Genomic DNA, 19,464 nt, shown 5'->3' on the forward strand with positions numbered 1-19,464 from the left:
TTTATTTGTGAGTTTCATGATTTTTTTTTTATCTTGACCTCTTAACACAGTTCTGTTTCTAACACGTAGTTAAAGGCAGCAAGGGTGAGTCAAGAGTGTGTGTGAGTGTGTGTGTGAGTGTGTGTGTGTGTGAGAGTGTGTGTGTGTGTGTGTGTGTGTCTGTGTGTGTGTGTGTGTGTGTGTGTGTGTGTGTGCACCCTCACACAGGATCATGACTCATACTGAGAGGTGTGTCAGAGGCAGACAAACACAACAATGCTTAGAAATATCTATCAGCGTGTATAAATTAAATATGAGCCTGAGTAAATCCATAACGCTCCTAATCACAGGAACACGCAGAGGAACCGAGATCCTTCATCTCAGACGTAATCAGAGCCCTTAGTCACGATTCCTGCTGCAAAACGATTATAATATAATATAATATATATACAGTATATATTGTGCCTCATTCTTATTCTTATTCTTGACAAATTAATATATAAGATCTAAAAATACTGCAGAATGAAATAAAAGTAGTAACAACTCAACATACAAATGACCGAATAGATGAATATTAATTACTGTATTAGTAAAATTAATACATATGTACGTGAGAACCTTCAGGATTTCTATGTAGAAGAATATAATGAGTGTATTAATCGAATGGTTCAGAGTTGAGTGGACTGTGACTCATATCAACCTCGTTCTTCTCGTTGTTGCTTTTGTGTAGTTTGGTTTGTCTCACTTTCCTCTGCTGGATTATTTACCTGAAGCTTTAATAGTAAATCATCAATTAAAGTCCACAATCTGGCAATGGATGTAATGAATATCTTTGGATGCTACACTTGAACTAGGAAATCCAAAACCTGTTCCAGCATGACAATTCCCCTGTGCACAAAGACAGCTCCATGAAGATCTACTTTTAGAATAAACTCTGTGAACACTGACTGCACCCCAGGAACCTCCACACCCCACCTACATCAGTACATGACTTTACTAACACTATTGTGGCTGAATACATCTAGAGGAACATCTTCCCAATAGAAGGGAGCTCATTATAACAGCGTATGAAGACTTAATGTGGAACAGGATGTTCCAAAAAGCACATAGCATCCTAATTCTCAGGTGTCCACAAACTATTGACCAAAAAATGTAAATAAATTAGTAATAAACTGGCATCTGCTTGGAGATGCTTGGAAAATGTGAAGAAATTGTTCATAGATCTTAGAAATCATAAATCATCATAAATCATATCCATGTGTTTTTCTGTAATTGGCCTCATTATTTTCCTTTTCACACTGAGAAGCTGTTAGATGTTTGAGTTATCTGCAGTATCCTGGTGCTTTAAGAACAGGTTCTTTAATAAGTGTTTGGATAAGTCAATGGTGGAACAGTTCCAAAAGGGGAATAGGGGGCTTCTGGGTTCTTCAAGGGACAAGTAAGTAAACAAACCCCCCTAAAGGTTTCAGTGGTTGAGGAACTGCACACTTTTGCTTTATTGGTGGTTTTTGATGGTGGAATTTAATCCTGAACTTCTTTCCTGCATGTCTGTGTGAATAATTGCTGGAAATGATGTGGGAAAAGTTTAGGTGTGAGAAAGTACTGGGAGAAATTCTTCTTGTTCTTCTGGTACGTTAGAGTTGTGTTCAGGATAATTCAGAAGATCTTCTCGCTCAGCTACAGTATGTCTCTGTTGTTATGTTTGACCTGAAGTTTGTTTGTTTTTAATCCTAAAGCGATGCTTATACAATACAAGCGCTGTACAGTGTGTGATGAATCTCGTCTGGTTTTGTTTCACAGCTGTCCAAACCCTCTTTACAATGGAAAAGCTGCTGGTTTGCCTGTTGGTCATCGGGATGGCAGTGAAGGCCCAGATCTGTCCGAAGCGCTGCGTGTGCCAGATCTTATCACCCAACCTCGCGACACTTTGCGCCAAAAAAGGGCTCCTGTTTGTTCCACCCAACATCGACCGGCACACGGTGGAGCTCCGGCTCGCGGACAACTTTGTAACGAGCGTCAAACGAAAAGACTTCGCCAACATGACCAGACTTGTAGACCTCACCCTGTCAAGAAACACTATAAGTTACATTACTCCTCATGCATTCACAGACTTGGAGAACCTTCGCGCCTTGCACTTGAACCACAACAGGCTGACTCGGATAGGGAACGACACGTTTAGCGGCATGTCCAAGCTGCATCATTTGATTCTCAACAACAATCAGTTGACTCACATCCACCTGGGAGCGTTTAATGACCTTCTGGCTCTAGAAGAGCTGGACTTGTCCTATAACAACCTCGAAACGATACCCTGGGAGGTTATTCAGAAGATGATCAGTCTTCATACACTCAGCTTGGACCACAACATGATTGATTACATTCCAGAAGGCACTTTTTCCCTGTTGCAAAAACTCAACCGCCTGGATGTGACCTCCAACAAGCTCCAGAAGCTTCCTCCGGATCCTCTTTTCCAAAGGGCGCAGGTTCTGGCTACATCTGGAGTGCTTACTTCTTCATCATTTGCCCTCAGTTTTGGTGGAAATCCTTTGCACTGCAATTGCGAGCTGCTCTGGCTTCGCCGTCTGAGCCGCGAGGACGATCTGGAGACTTGCGCCACTCCGCCGCACTTATCTGGACGCTATTTCTGGTCGATTCCCGAGGAGGAATTCCTGTGTGAGCCACCTCTTATCACAAGACACTCTCAAGAGATGAGGGTGCTCGAGGGTCAGCGCGTGACCCTTCGATGCAAAGCGAGAGGAGATCCAGAGCCCGTGATCCACTGGATATCCCCAGACGGCAAGCTGGTCTCAAACTCCTCACGTACCATTGTTTACAATAACGGGACCTTGGATATTTTGATCAGCACAGTAAAAGATACCGGATCCTTCACTTGTATCTCTTCTAACCCGGCCGGTGAAGCCCACCAAACCGTCGAGCTTGTCATTATCAAGCTTCCCTACATCAGCAACAGCACCAATAACATCCAGGAGCCCGACCCGGGATCGTCGGATATTTCCACGTCCAGTAGAACAGGAGCGAATGGGAGCAACCACACAGCAGACTCGAAAGCGAGCTCGGATAAACGCGTGGTGATCGCCGAGGCCACTTCCTCCACCGCACTCATTAAATTTAACTTTCAAAGGAATATTCCTGGAATTCGCATGTTTCAGATCCAGTACAATGGCAGCTACGACGACTCGCTAGTTTACAGGTGAGATGATGCTTTCATGCTTTATAAAAAGTTTATGTTTGAAGTTTAAAGTGATACAAGTCACAATTTCATGTGAAGGTTTTATAAAAAAAAGTAGGTCACCTGTGTGAAGGTCACCTGTGTGTCAAATATCTCAAATATCAAAGTCAAATATCAAGTAAGTCTTTCATAATAATCAGTTTTTCCATAATCAACATTTATTAACGAGGATAAAAACGTAACTGGTGAAACACGCAGCGAGTCACCAATCAGGATCGAGCGCACGCTCTGTTTTACACGTGTTCTGATCGGCGCTCGGTGCATCTACTGATCACCAGCATACAGTTCAGCATCAGTTCAACATCAAGCAGAACATTTAGAGAGGAATAAATGATGAAGAAACTCCAGACTCGAACTCACCTTTTTTAACTCAAGTGAAAGTTTTAACGGACATTAAAATTTTACTGGAGTCACATTTTAGTGAATCTCTAATTTAAACTCAACTACTTGGTTTGTGTACTTTGGCCACCACTGCTGCTAAATGAAGATAAAATAAATAAATAATACTAATGAAGACTTCTGGACCTCACTGAGACGCTCATGCGGATGTGCAAACGCAACTTTTAATTATACAAAGGGCCAATAACGGCAATTAGCTTAATGAGCGCGGCTCGTCTTCATTGTTAAGCGACTGAGGGGTAATTGAACCTGAATTAGCTTTAACCTATAACAAACTCGTTGTTCTTCCTCATTAGAATTTATACACAGGATACAAATCCCGATCCAAAAGTTTGACTCTGCAGGAAATGAGCGACACTGTTCAAGATTACAGACACCACCCCGAAAAAAAACACAAAAAAATTATGTAATACCAACAATAATAATAATAATAATAATAATAATAATAATAATAATAATAATAATCATAATAATAATCAATAATAATATTAACAATAATAATAATAATAATAATAATGATGATAATAATAATAATAATAATAATAATAATATTAACAATAATAATAATAATAATAATAATGATAATCATAATAATAATAATAATCATAATAATAATCATTAATAATATTAACAATAATAATAATAATAATAATCAATTATAATAATAATCAATAATTAGGATGAGTTCATGGGTTCATGTGTATTTCGCAGTAAATCCAATCTGTTGCTGATAAATAAACATATTTGCTAATAAATGCGTTTTATATAATAGGACACTTCATGAGCATGTGGACACTTAACATAAAAAAAACACGTACATATTCATTAAAGTGTGTGTTCTGCATTTCCTCAGATAATCAGAGATATAATTAATAATTACAGACGGAGGAAAACAAACAGCAAGCGCACTGCAGAACAACTGCGCAGTGACGAACGAGACTCTGTGGAACATCTGCGAGTCTCAGGCCATGTTTACTTCCTTTTAATGACATAAACAGACACCAAAAACAGGAAAATACAATAAAATAAAAGATTAACACTTTTGCTTTTTTTTATTTATTTGGTATTATTTTTTTTTACCTAATGTTCATTGTGTGTGTCATTTCTATTTCTATTGTTATTTATCTTTTCCTTTTTTCATTCATTTATTCGTCTGTTTGTTTATTCATTTATTTCCTATGCTTTTATTTATCCTATAAATCCAACAATCTCATATTAATTAAATATAATAATTCATTAGATGAATTAAATAATTATTTTGATATTATTGATCTAAATATTTAATTTAATAATTATTCTAATCAATTATTATTATTGCATTTCGTATTTATTTATTACTCGTATTATTTATGCATCATTTATCATTTAGATATATTTAATTTTTTCCATCCTAATACTTTTTTTTAATTTCGTCACCTTTTTTTTTAACCATGTTTGGAAATGTTGATATTTTTAATCAGTTTGCACCCAAACAGACGTGTAGAAACGTGAAAACAGCGTATTGTTCCTCATTAACGTCAGAAGCTCACAGATGCCTCTGATTGGCTAATGTGAGTTTGATTGGCAGATGAGTGAGTAGCTCCGCCCCTCCCCTCTGCACAGCTCCACACCTTTGGTCTTTTTTTCAGGATTGGACCCGAGTGAGCGCTTTTTTCTGCCCTGCATGTGCTTTCTTCTTAAAAATCCAACACTGTGATAAAAATTGAGCAATTACTGAAATATAAAAATGTAATATGGGCTCACGGCTGGCCGTCTGCGATTGATTCTTTAAGAGCGCAGCTTCTGCGTTTTTCCTTGTAAAAGCGGAGGATTTCAGTTGTTGCTTAAAGGGAAAAAAGCACATCATTCCGGGTCTTTAAGTGCTTTTCGGCGTGGCATGGGGCTGCTGATAATTGCATCGAGAGCAGCGTCTCTGAGTGCAATAACCATCAGCCTGTCTGGAGGGGAAAAAAAGAAGCTCTCGATCACTTCCATTAGTGCACCAGAAAATGTTCTGCTGCTGAGATTCCTGAGCCGGGTTTCAGGATCCGCCAGCGCTTTACTGAGACACGGAGAGAAGAAGGTTCAGACGATTAACAAATAACAGAGAAACGTAACGATTTAAGAACACGATTTATTTACACAAATTGTCTGGTTACATGTTAATGATAAAAAACAACTGAATAATAGATTGAAGAAAGAAAAAAACACAAAGCACAGATTAATTTTATTACAAAATTCTTATTATTATTCATTTGACACTTTATAACAGCACTACGTATTTAACAAAAGGTTCAAGCTCCGCCTCCTCTGTCATTTTATTGGTTGACAAATTGAACCAATCCGGAGTGTTTCTTTACCTCTTAGGGGTCACCAGAAGGTTAAAGTTTGATTAATATTTTTGTGTATAAACTAAATATACATTATGTTTGTTCTGTTATTTAGATTTTAATCCAGAATTCAAGTTTACTGAATATCTTCAGGTTCTTTACATAAGAACACATTCAGTCTCCAACCCTACTGCATAACCACACCTTCCTACATTAGGCCACGCCCACACTCTGTGCTTAGCATTTTTGTTTGTTTGTTTATTTATTTATTTATACTTGTTTTGTTCTTTTAATCCCTTTAGCTAATTGGTGCCAGGCTGGTGGTCATGAGCTTCCTGGATCTGGTACACGTTCACGCTAAAGACTAATTCGTCGATAAAAATGCGTCTAATTAATTCCCTGGAAGGATTCGTTAGGAAAGATAAAAGAAGGAGTCGTTAGTGGATCGACGATCATCAGAGCGATAATGAAGCAGAAATATGTAGCGCTTTTACTGCAGGATTAGACGGTCGACGTGAATCAATAACCGAGATCAGATTTCCACTGTGAGTTCAGGAGCAGGAAAAGGGGGAGAGCAGGAGAGTGCAGAGTCAAGCAGTCTGCTGGAGGAGAGAGAGAGAGAAAGAGATACAGAGTGAGAGAGAGAAACAGATAGAGAGGGAGACAGACAGAAAGAGAGAGAGAGGTGGAAGGAAAGGAGGAAGAGAGTGAGAGAGAGAGAGAGAAAGGGAGAGGTGGGAGGAGAGAGAGACAGAAAGAGAGAGAGAGAGAGTGGATGGGATGAGGAGAGAGAGAGAGAGGTGAATAGGGAGGGGAGAGAGAGAGAGGTGAATAGGGAGGGGAGAGAGAGAGAGAAAGGAGAGGTGGATAGGATGAGTGAGAGAGAGAGGTGGAGAGGGAGGGAGAGAGAGAGAGAGAGAGAGAGAGAGAGAGAGAGAGGTGAATAGAGAGGGGAGAGAGAGAGAGAGAGAGAGAGAGAGAGGAGAGGTGGATAGGATGAGTAAGAGAGAGAGAGAGAGAGAGAGAGAGAGAGAGAGAGAGAGAGAGAGAGGTGGATGGGATGAGTGAGAGAGAGAGAGGATAGGATGAGAGAGAGAGAGAGAGAGAGAGAGAGAGAGAGAGAGAGAGAGAGGTGGATGGGATGAGTGAGAGAGAGAGAGAGAGAGAGGTGGATAGGATGAGAGAGAGAGAGAGAGAGAGAGAGGTGGATGAGTGAGAGAGAGAGAGGTGGATGGGATGAGAGAGAGAGAGAGAGAGAGAGAGAGGTGAGAGAGAGAGGTGGATGAGTGAGAGAGAGAGAGAGAGAGAGAGAGAGAGAGAGAGAGGTGGATGGATGAGAGAGAGAGAGAGAGAGAGAGAGAGAGAGAGAGAGAGAGAGAGAGAGAGAGAGAGGTGGATGAGGAGAGAGAGAGAGAGAGAGAGAGAGAGAGAGAGAGAGAGAGAGAGAGAGAGAGGTGGATGGGATGAGAGAGAGAGAGAGAGAGAGAGAGAGAGAGGTGGATGAGATGAGAGAGAGAGAGAGAGAGATGAGAGAGAGAGAGAGAGAGAGAGAGAGAGAGAGAGAGGTGGATGGGATGAGTGAGAGAGAGAGAGAGAGAGAGAGAGAGAGAGAGAGAGAGGTGGATAGGATGAGTGAGAGAGAGAGAGAGAGAGAGAGAGAGAGAGGAGAGAGAGAGAGAGAGAGAGAGAGAGAGAGAGAGAGAGAGAGAGAGAGAGAGAGAGAGAGAGAGAGAGAGAGAGAGAGGTGGATAGGATGAGTGAGAGAGAGAGAGAGAGAGGTGGAGGCTGCTATGATTATAAATCGGTCAGAAAAATCAAGAGTTTATTGATCATCCTCAGTCCCAGTGTAAGAAGGTCACATGATCATCATCACTGTGCATCATAAAAGTTGATTGATCTGCTGATTGGTTAGCAGGGAATTGTGGGTAATTTATTCACAGACTATTAAAAAAAGTGTGTAGTGTTCGTGCTTCGTCACATGACACACTGTGTGTTTTTGTCTTAATGACTTCATGAGAGGAAAACAGGAGGCTGGTGAGGGAACACGAGTTTCAGCTGCTGGAACATGATCAGGAACTGAGAGTTTCACAGTAAATGTAACTATAAACAGATAAAAACTACACAAATCCATTCTAATTCATGATCAATTGCTGTGCTGTAAGAGGTTTTATTCAATTAAGAGTAGTAACAGTTACACACACACACACACACACACACACACACACACACACACACTGTGTTTCTACACACATGTTCTCTGCATGTTCACCCCAAACACAGCACTATTTCAGAATTACAAAAAATAAGTCTCCATCACATCTCCTTCACGTCTCCATAGGGTCTCCATTAATTTTCCATTACATCTCCATCTTGTCTCCCTCTTGCCTCTGTCTTTATATCCCTGTATTCTTTGTCTCGACTTTCTCACATTTCACTCTCACGTGTCTCTGTCATGTCTTCCTCATGTCTCTGTCCTGTCTCCTTCCTTTTTCGCTCTCATCTCTATCATGTCTTTCCAAATTTCTTATCCTGTCACACTTATATCTACTTCTTGTCTCCATCATGTCTCCATCATGCAGTTTCTCTCATATCTCATGTCTCCCTCATGTCATCTTCTTGTCTCCATCATGTATTCTTCCTGTTTCTTCTCATCTCTGTCATCTCTTCCCCATGTCACCATCATGTTTCCCTCATATCTTATGTATCACTCATGGCTCCTTCTTCTCTCCCCCATGGGTCCATCATGTATTCTTCATGTCTCTTTCATGTCTTCATCACGTTTCCTTCATGTTTCCCTTGTGTCTCCTTATTGTCTCCCTCATGTCTCAATCATGTATTCTTTGTTTGTTTCTTGTCTCCATCATGCTTTCCCTTATATCTCATTATGTCTCACTCATGTCTCCTTATTGTATGCCTCATGTCTCCAACATGTTCCTTTATCATCTGTCATGTCATCTCCATGTCTCCATCGTGTTTCCCACATATCTCTTCAATTCAACCTTATGTCTCCTCCTTGTCTCCCTCATGGCTTTCCTGTGTCTCGATCATGTCTCCCTCATGTATTCTTCATGTTCCTCTCTCATCTTTGTCATGTCTTTGCAATGCAACATCATGACTTCCCCATTTCTCCATCATGTTTCCATCCTATCTCATCATGTCTCCTTCACATTTCCATCATGTCTATCTGACGTAATCTCTGAAGTGGAGAAGTGAAGCAGCTGTATATGTTCCTGTGTTACCTGTGTTGCTCTCCTGTCTCTCCAAAAGTGTTTTTCACTTCACACACCAAACAATGGTGTCTCTTATCAAGCAGCTACACACACACACACACACACACACACACACACACACACACACACACTCCACCTGTCTCTGCTTCAGCGAGACACACACTTGCCCCATTCAGAGCTCTGAAAGGATGCCTGTGCATTCAGAACACACACACACACACACACACACACACACACACACACACACTTTTCTTGTGGAAATGGGTTTAGCCAGTAGCGCAGGAGTCGAGCTGAATGAATGGAGATTGTAAAGAAAAATGAGTTTGTGATTGGAGTCAGTGAACAGCGCTCGGAAATCATTTCAGCCAAATCCATGCTAAGTCTTTGTGTGTGTGTGTGTGTGTGTGTGTGTGTGTGTGTGTGTGTGTGTGTGTGTGTGTGTTAATCATCTGCTTTGATAATGAGACGTGAATGCGGCTGAATTATTGCTGTCACAATTCGTCAAACAGCTAATCACATCACTGATCATTCGGACTACATGTTATACAAAAATATTCTGTGATACCTCATGGAAAAGACACACACACACACACACACACACACACACACACACACACACACACAGAGATTGTGCTTTAACTATAAACAAAGGTGTTTTTGATGCATTTTCTGATCTCCAAATCCTAATTTATTTATTTTTTCTCCTCCGAACACAGAATGATTCCACCGACGAGCAAAAACTTCCTGGTGAACAACCTGGCAGCCGGGACTCAGTACGACCTCTGTGTCCTGGCCATTTACGATGATGTCATCACATCACTCACTGCCACGCGTGTCGTCGGCTGCGTACAGTTCACCACCGAGTCCGAGTACCTTCACTGCCACTTCATGCAGTCGCAGTTCCTCGGAGGAACCATGATCCTGATCATCGGCGGCATCATCGTGGCCTCTGTCCTGGTCTTCATAATCATCCTCATGATCCGCTACAAGGTGTGTATTAGTGGAGATCGCGCCAAAGGATCCGCCGCCGGGGTGCAACCCGACGCCACCCCCAGTCCCTCCGCAAATAAAGAGGGCGCCATGGCTCCCGAGGGAGGGGAGGACTGCCAGAAAAGCTCCGCCCTCGGCTTCCCAGATTCCCTCACTCGGTCGTCAGAGACGTCTCTTCCGGATTGTTCCACCGAGACGTCCGTGGTGAGTCAGAGCTGGGACACGGGGGGATCTTCAGGGTCCGTTAAGCCAAAACGGAGACCGGCGTCGAAACCCGAGGAGAAGCCCGAACCGCCGCTCGGCGCCGACACCCACAACACCAATCGCAACAACTCCAAAACACCCCTTCTGCGTTCGGTTCCTCCGTCTGGCCCCGCCCCTGTGCTGCCTTCTTGCTTCAGGGACACGCCCATTTTGAGGAGGGCACCGCCCCGTCCCTCCGTATCCAAGTATCTCACACTGCCGGCGGGAGGGACGCGATCCGCCCCACGCAGGTACTCCCTACACGAAGACTTATCCGAACACCAGCGCTATGCGGGCAAACCCGGGAACGTTCGCTGCAAGCGCAGTGTGTCCATGAACGGAATGCTGGCCTTCGCGGGAACCTCGGAGTTAGATAAAGGGGTGTATTCCAGCTCGGAGTGGATCCTCGAGAGCACAGTGTGAACCACTAGCTAACGTCCTACCACTAGCTAACGTCACGCGTGTGTGTGTGTGTGTGTGTGTGTGTGTGTGTGTGTGTGTGTTTTACAGGTTCTTTAAATTCATAAGAATTCTCAAGATCCAGCTGGTGTGTAACGTTGACGGTTATTAGCGGTTAGCGCTCATAGCTTTAAAACTTCACAGCACCGTTTATAAAAATCCAACTCGCACCACGTATATGTAGAATTCTCATGAATTGTGTGTGGGTGTGTGAGAGTGTATGTGCGTGCGTGTGTGTGTGTGTGTGTGTGTGTGTGTGTGTGTGTGTGTACACATTTGCATGTGAGTTTTACACTTTATTTTCCCCTTCTTGTTCTCAAAACTGCTTTTTTTATTTTGCTAAAATTTTATTTTATTTTGTTCCGAAACTTCTCTGAAAGCTCGTGGATGAACAGGACGCTCGCTTGCCTTGAGGAAGTTTCCTCTTTCTGCTAATCGCGCTGACAAAAAAAAAACGAGAAAAAAAACCCGACACGTCAGTGCCTTCATACAAAACAAGAAACGGAAATAAAAAGAACGGAGCTCCGGCTGACTGAGGACCGAATTTCACCCGACTGAGGCGAAGCTCACACACAAAGCCTTCTTTACTTTAACGTTGATGGAAATTACGTCTCCTGTTTGTGAAAGAGAAACTCAGAGAGAGAGAGAGAGAGAGAGAGAGAGAGAGAGAGAGAGAGAAACTACACGGTATTAGAAACAAAAAAACAACTGGATCTGTTAATAAAGGGATATTTTTTAAAGAAAAAAATAATCAATTTGTTTTTCTTTTCAGTGACATTGATATTGCCTTAATTTGAAGGCAGGAAAAAAGAAAAAGAAAAGAATAAGTGTACAGAAAGACAACATCTACTGTGTTGGTATGTTGTGTAAAATAAAAAAAAATAAAAAAAAATAAAAAATGACCACATGTTTGTCAGTGGTGCAGTAACGGTGAAGAGACTCGTGGTCTGTTGTTCCACAAAATGCGGCGCCTTTTTTATGTTTCTTTTAAATTTTTTACTAAAAAAGAAAAAGTTTCATTATTTATACATTTTATTAAAACAAATATGATCAGTGGCCTCACGTATTTCCAATCCATCATCCAGTCCAACGTTCATCTATCATCCATTCTAACATCCAATCCAACATCTATATACCATCCAATTCATCATCCAATCTAACATCCATTCCAACATCCATCATACAATCTAAGATCTAATCCTGCATCCATTATAACATCCGGGGCAGGTTGGGGCAGGGGTGGGGTTTGGGGCAGGGAAGGCCAGGTTGGGGCAGGGCAGGGCCGGTTTGGGCAGGGCGGGGCAGGGCAGGTTGGGGCGGGGGAAGGCCAGGCTGGGGCAGGGCAGGTTGGGGTGGGGGAAGGTCAGGTTGGGGCGGGGCAGGGCAGGTTTGGGCAGGGTGGGGCAGGGCAGGTTGGGGCGGAGGAAGGCCAGGTTGGGGCAGGGCAAGTTGCGGCAGGGCAGGTTGGGGTGGGGAAGGTCAGGTTGGGGCAGGGCAGGTTGGGGCGGGGAAGGCCAGGTTGGGGCGGGGCAGGGTAGGTTGGGGCAGGGCGCGGCAGTGCAGGTTGGGGTGGAGGAAGGCCAGGTTGGGGCAGTTTAAGGCAGGGCAGGGCAGGGCAGGGTGGTAGTTGTGTAATGGGTGTGTGGTAGAACGCTGTGTGATGAGGACATGCAGGACTCCCGCTTCCTTTTATTCTCTCGTTGCTTTTGAGAAGCACAGACTGGATTCTGTGCTGAGAGTAAATCAGTTCTTTAACATCTGGGAATATTTTCTAATTTGTTTTTTTTTTATTATTTAAAAAAAAAAACAATGAATAAATTTTAAGTACTCAAACTAAAAAGACCCAAAGAGGAACAAATCACAGAGAAGAACGAAAGTGCAGAAGTCGAAATAGATTTTCATTACGGTGCTTTTTGTCTAATTTCAGCTTCTGAAAAGTTTCTAATCAACATTTTCTTTTGTGGAATATTTGATGTTGTTTCCCTTTGAAACTGAATTCAATCTCTTTTTTCAATTTGTCTGTGTGTGTGTGTGTGTGTGTGTGGGTGTGGGTGTGGGTATGTTTGTGTGTATGTGTGTGTGTGTGTGTGTATGTGTGGGTGTGTGTGTTTGTGTGCGTTTGTGTGTGTGTGTGTTTGTTTGTGTGTGTGTGTGTGTGTGTGGGTGTGTGTGTGTGTGCGTGTGAGTGTGTGTCTGTTTGTGTGGGGTGTGTTTGTGTGTGTTTACAGGTGAGTGTGTGTTTACAGGTGTGTGTGTGTGTGTTTACAGGTGTGTGTGTGTTACAGGTGAGTATGTGTTTACAGGTGTGTGTGTGTGTTTACAGGTGAGTGTGTGTTTACAGGTGTGTGTGTTTACAGGTGAGTGTGTGTTTACAGGTGTGTGTGTGTGTGTGTGTGTGTGTGTGTTTACAGGTGAGTGTGTGTTTACAGGTGAGTGTGTGTTTACAGTTGAGTGTGTGTTTACAGGTGTGTGTGTGTGTTTACAGGTGAGTGTGTGTTTACAGGTGAGTGTGTGTCAGTTGGTGAGGGCCAGGACGGAGTGATGCTAATCCTGCATGATGCTAATCCTGTATAAATGAGAAAGAGCAGCGTGAGGGATTACTGATTTTGCTCCGTGTGTAGAAGACATGCTGATAATCCGCTGATTTGGCTCGTGATTGGACGGACTAATCCAAGGCCTTCGGATTGATGTGTGTTTAAAATGCAATGCTTGGAAAACACACACACGTATTACGGATTAGCATCGAACACTCAGGCGAGCTCATTTTATCTTCGATTTTTCATCCGATTCAAAATCGTCTCTGATTCCGGTTCAGTGAATCAGGAAATCAAAGTCTTTGCATCATGTGGCTCGTGCTGTAGATCCATAACTCTGGTTCTAAAAAGGCTTCTGTTTGGAGAAGAAAAAAAAGAGCCACGTGCCTCTTTTCAGCTGCAGCAGCTTCCCGTTTAGAGTCGCTTTTCCAGAACCGGATTAATTTTAAGATCACGATAAGACGCATTTGTGCTCACAAATCATCTCCGCTGCTGAAATTCAACAAGAAGACGGAGAATAATCCTCATCTGACTTTCACACGCGCGAGCAGGGATCACGTGAGCGTGTAGGAACGTCGCTGAGATAGAAACATTCCCATATGTTTCATATTATTATTCACTGCAGATACAAACGTTATAATCATATTATTATTTATTTAAAGTAATAAAAAAAACAAACGTTCCTACTAAATAAATAATTATAGATATTAATTTTAGAAAAGTTATTTGTTATAAGTGTAAAATATATAAGCATTATGTAATAATTGATTTATTTTTCAGTGATTCTGAATGTGTGTGTGTGTGTGTTGTTTTTGTTCATGCATTATAAGCCCTGCACCGGCCGCTTATGAAGCTTGAATAGGGTGCTCTAGCTGCAGTAAAAATCCATCATTTCATTACAGGACCATCCTCTTCCTCCTGATAATCTTTCTCTTCCTTCTCCTCACGTCATCTCTGACATTGCAATGCTCATTGATGTTTATAAATGTTTCATTCAGTGCTCCTGCAGGTGCTATAAAGTTCTTATTATAGTTATCTTGTGTATATGTGTGTGTGTGTGTGTGTGTGTACGTTATTACATTAACGCTTTATAAAATGCTCACATTCTGACGTGCCACTGAACGCAAACATGAGCACAAAATCTAAACCTGATATCAGTGCAAATGCAATGCTGAATACAAATGAAGCAAGGCCACACACACACACACACACACACACACACACACACACACAGAGTCACATATCAGAGAAATAAATCATAACACAAATGGCAGAGAATAAGGTCTGGCTAATAGACAAATGAGTGATCTGCCTCTGATGTATATATGTGTGAGAAGGGTAGACACAGTGAGAGAGAGAGAGAGAGAGAGAGAGAGAGAGAGAGAGAGAGAGATGAACTGAAAGTGCTCTGATTGCTGGCCATCTGGATTCCTTGTGGAGAAAAATATCTAAAATATGCACAGAGACAAAATCACACATACACACTGCCTCATTCACAGCAGCGCCTTAAAACACACACACACACACACACACACACACACACACACACACACACACACACACCAGTAGCAGCGTTGCACATGTCAGAGATCATGGACGGCTAAAAGTAAAGAGCATAAACAGTTTAACACACAGAGCAGCATTACAGCAAATCTACAGTCTCTCTATTTACTGCATTCTTTATTTTTCTTATAAATCCTGCTCAGGGCACAGGATCCAGATCACTCAGTGTCAGACGGGAATAAACCCTGTCCAGGACACCAGCGCACACACACACACACACACACACACACACACACACACACACACACACACACACACACACAAATCTTCGGGGAGTTTGGCGTAATCATCTGACCTGCCATGTTTCAGGGAGGAAACACGAGAACCAGGAGGAAACTTTGCTCCCTCTAACTCTCAGTGAGTAAATCTCTTCTGCATGCTTCACTGCTGAAATGAAGGCCGAATTCACAGCCATGTTTCATCAATCCCCTTCGGACAAATCACGGATGAAAGTGTGAAGAACTTTCTGAAAGTCTCTGCTACATGTCAGTGAAGAACTCACTCGTCTCATCAAGACCTTTTTCAATTTTTTGTTTCATTCCACGATCGTTAGAGACGAATCGAACATGAGCTCTAGTGCCACTCTGGTCTTGTTGCTCGGGGCTTCAAATGGTGCTGGACCTCCTGCAGGCAAAATCCATGGAAGTTTCACATTTCAAAGTTTACAGCTTGTACCAAAGGTCCCATGGCTTGTGTTCAGCTCTAACCCAGGAACTGCCCTAACGCCTGCATGTGGACCTCGTACAAGTGAATCGTCACACAGATCACCTGCGGGGAAACAAGAGACTCCATCAGTCACTAATTAGCATTCAATCAGGTCCAGGTGGAAAGTAAATATGTAAAAACACTACAATGATGTGCTCTTAAAGTTAAGAAGGTCATGATGGATGGGATTGTTCCAGGAAGCACATCCAGTTGATGCAGAATGCAGCAGGTGTAGTCCTTCCTAGAAGCACATTCGATTACATCACCACTGTATTATAAATAATCACTGAACAGTAGGTCTATTATGAGCCACCATGCCTGCTTTAATCAAAAGGTTCAGGCTCTTTGTTGTTACCTAGAATAATGGAGGCTACAGCAGGGGGCAGAGATTTCGTTTTCAAAACCACACTGTTATAAAATAACCTTATAATGAATGTTCTGGAGTCATACACAGTCTCAGTCTCGGGTTAAAAGCGTATATTGTCAGGTCAATACTTATATATATATCTTAAAGGCATGGATTAGGAGGGTTCATGGACACAAGTGTACTAGATGCTGTTGCCCCTCCCCCGTCTCATATCCTATTTTACTCAGGTTTGTTGATGGTGTAGTGGCTCACTGTTCTTATGTCTTGTGGCTCTTTCATTTATTCATGCTACTATATCTAATATCAGTACATCAAATAGCAATCTGTGAAATATATGACCATTCTGAAAAATCTGTTCTTCTCTCTCTCTCTCTCTCTCTCTCTCTCTCTCTCTCTCTCTCTCCAGCTACCCCATTACACCTAATGCCTGATCACATCTTGCCTGATCCACCCTGAAGCTGTACTTCTCTTTGGAGTCTCCTTCACCTGAGAATGACTGGTTTCTTCTCAGGATGGTTCCCACACAGTGAGCCTGAAGGCACGAGGTACGACATGGATACTCTAAATATAGCTGTGGATGATCTCACTTAAATAGTCAAATTACACTTTAAACTTTTACTCTAAAGTCATTTCAGATATTTAGTAATCGGATGCTATACACCTGAAGATATTTAGAAATAGAATGAGATAAAAATGGCTCTGATGCCTGAAGATCGCTTTAATACACTTTTAAATGTTTTTTATTTGTTGTATAATTAACAACAGTCCGACACTGAACAATGCGGCAGTGAACTGACTAAAAAATCCCTTATAGCAATAACATAAAATTTACAATACAATAGTAAATAGGATTGAATATGTAATAGTGGGTTATATGTGGTACTAATTGACTGATTGAGTTAATTGGGAGTTTGTTCTTGGCACCAGATAAAAGCTTGTTTGGAATTTAAATCTAGATTTATACTGTATATGTATTTCTTTAAAGCTGAATATAAATAAGATTAAATTTCCTCAGTTATCAGCGAAGGATTGTGGGTGAAGTCTTCACTCTGTCAGACGGAGAGCACTGATGTGTGAGTGGGAATAAAAAACACCACGCCAAAGGATTTGCTGTGACTAATTAGACACATCGAATGTGTTCGTGCAGTGTTAATGCAATGTGGCATGTTCAGGCTATAATTGGATCATATTTCATCACACTACAATGTGACATGCACTTCTTCTTCGTAGAACTTTCTCAACTTTACATTCTTCACAACATTTTAAGGAACAGGAGCATGAATTAACATATATTAAGCTTTATCTGGAGCTATAATAGTGTAGATTTATTATTGCCATTATGGTCTTAAGACTAATGCATTTGTTTACAAACAACATTTCTCAAGCCGTCAGTACTCTGTGATTGAAAATTAACTAAAGCCAGAAACGACAAAAAAGAACAATCAGTACACAGTGTGTACAAAGTTTATAATTAGAGACTGAAACTGATCTTAACATTCTGTAGAATCTGAAATCGTAGTTTCTTGATCAGTATTAATTACACACCTGCACTGTTCTAATAACATTTCTATCCTGAAACTGATCTGATAATGAGCTGAAATGATTAGATATTTATACTGATCCATTACTGTTCCCATACTGATCCATTACTGTTCCGATACAGATTCAATACTGTTCCAATACTGATTCATTACTGTTCCAATACTGATCCATTACTGTTCCAATACTGATCCATTACTGTTCCAATACTGATCCGATAATGTTCCAATACTGATTCATTACTGTTCCAATACTGATCCATTACTGTTCCAATACTGATTCATTACTGTTCCCATACTGATCCATTACTGTTCCCATACTGATCCATTACTGTTCCAATACTGATCCATTACTGTTCCAATACTGATCCGATACTGTTCCCATACTAATCCATTACTGTTCCAATACTGATCCATTACTGTTCCAATACTGATCCATTACTGTTTCAATACTGATCCATTACTGTTTCAATACTGATCCATTACTGTTTCAATACTGATCCATTACTGTTCCCATACTGATCCATTACTGTTTCAATACTGATCCATTACTGTTCCAATACTGGTCTAATACTGTACCAATACTGATCCATTACTGTTCCAATACTGGTCTAATACTGTACCAATACTGATCCGATACTGTTTCAATACTGTTCTAATACCGATCTATTATTGTTCTAAATCACCTCACCTGATATTAATTTAACACTGATTGTTCTGACACTGTTCCTTCACTGATCTTTTACTCTATTGCTCTGATGATGTTACTACACTGTTCCGATGCTGTTCTTGGATTCCTGATCCGTTACACCGATCCAGTGTCCGTTCTGCTGGTGTTTTGATGCTGATAATCATTAAACTGATCAGATACTCTCATGTTATAATCCTGAACTGTACACTTTTATATACGCTTTTAACCCGAGACTGAGACTGTGTATGACTCCAGAACATTCATCATAAGGTTATTTTATAACAGTGTGGTTTTTAATCCAGCACTGACCCTCAAATCATTTCTAAAATACAGAAAAAATGTAGTATTAAAATTGTGGATTCTGTTCATTAATAACTGAGCAACTAATCCCAGTGTATGGAAATTCCATTATTCTCCCAGCGCAGAGAAGTAAAGGAATATAACCCTTGTTGCTATCTGAATAAAAACCTGTGGCTTTGAGCAGTTTCAGTCTATAATCAGTGCTAACGAACTGTTTCAGTAACTGGCCTTGAAACCTTCAGCTGGGGAGATTCGATATTGTGTGAACACAGAATTCTTTGAAACAGCCAGTTGTAGGAGAATGTTGCTTATCTGCAGTGCTGCATCCATTCCGTGTCAGAATTAGTGTCAGAATTGACCATCGCTGTCAATAATCCCTTCAGGTCTAACAACAAATAATTGGAATTCCTTGCTGCTGGCTGTCATGTGTCTGAGAAAAGCTCAAGTTGACACTGATGGGAACTTCTTGACTGGCAACAGTCATCTTTTATCTGCTGACATTTTCCATGAGAAAATTTATAAAGGAGGGGAATCGCTGATTATGTGACTCGGCCACTAATGAGGAACAGATAATGCAAGCTAAAGCAGGTGATATCACATAGGGCAAGTCTTAACCTGAATGTTACTTATGGAGCACTGCATAATGGAGATGGATCAAATTTAACTACGAAGTTTGAGACTAAAAAGCAGGCAATCTCTAAACATCTCGGCCTATGGCAGAGGAGAGAAGTGATGAAGTACAAATACTAGATTTTTCTGGTATCAGTTTTTGACTTCATTATTTATTTTTTTTACTTTTTACTTTCAGCAGAAGGCAGTAAGAAGTCTGGGGTTAACGTGGATGAGACAGAGGGAGTCAGTGATGTGAACATGACTGAGAACAGAGACATTCCTGATCATCATCGTCATC

The 19,464-nt window shown here is 41.4% G+C and overlaps 1 protein-coding gene across 1 annotated transcript in view; it reads left to right on the plus strand.

Annotated features, from left to right (window-relative positions):
- Positions 1–11,785, plus strand: part of lrfn5a (leucine rich repeat and fibronectin type III domain containing 5a) — a 41,334-nt gene extending 29,549 nt beyond the window's left edge. Inside the window, exons 2-3 of the mRNA XM_046855027.1 lie at positions 1,780–3,187; positions 9,881–11,785. Of these exons, the coding sequence (XP_046710983.1) occupies positions 1,800–3,187; positions 9,881–10,820 (2,328 nt within the window). The 5' untranslated portion in view covers positions 1,780–1,799 and the 3' untranslated portion in view covers positions 10,821–11,785. The remainder of the gene's footprint in view (positions 1–1,779; positions 3,188–9,880) is intronic.
- Positions 11,786–19,464: the final 7,679 nt, after the last annotated feature.

Source organism: Silurus meridionalis, chromosome 8 (genome assembly GCF_014805685.1).
Source record: "Silurus meridionalis isolate SWU-2019-XX chromosome 8, ASM1480568v1, whole genome shotgun sequence".
In the NCBI taxonomy this organism is placed as follows: domain Eukaryota; kingdom Metazoa; phylum Chordata; class Actinopteri; order Siluriformes; family Siluridae; genus Silurus; species Silurus meridionalis.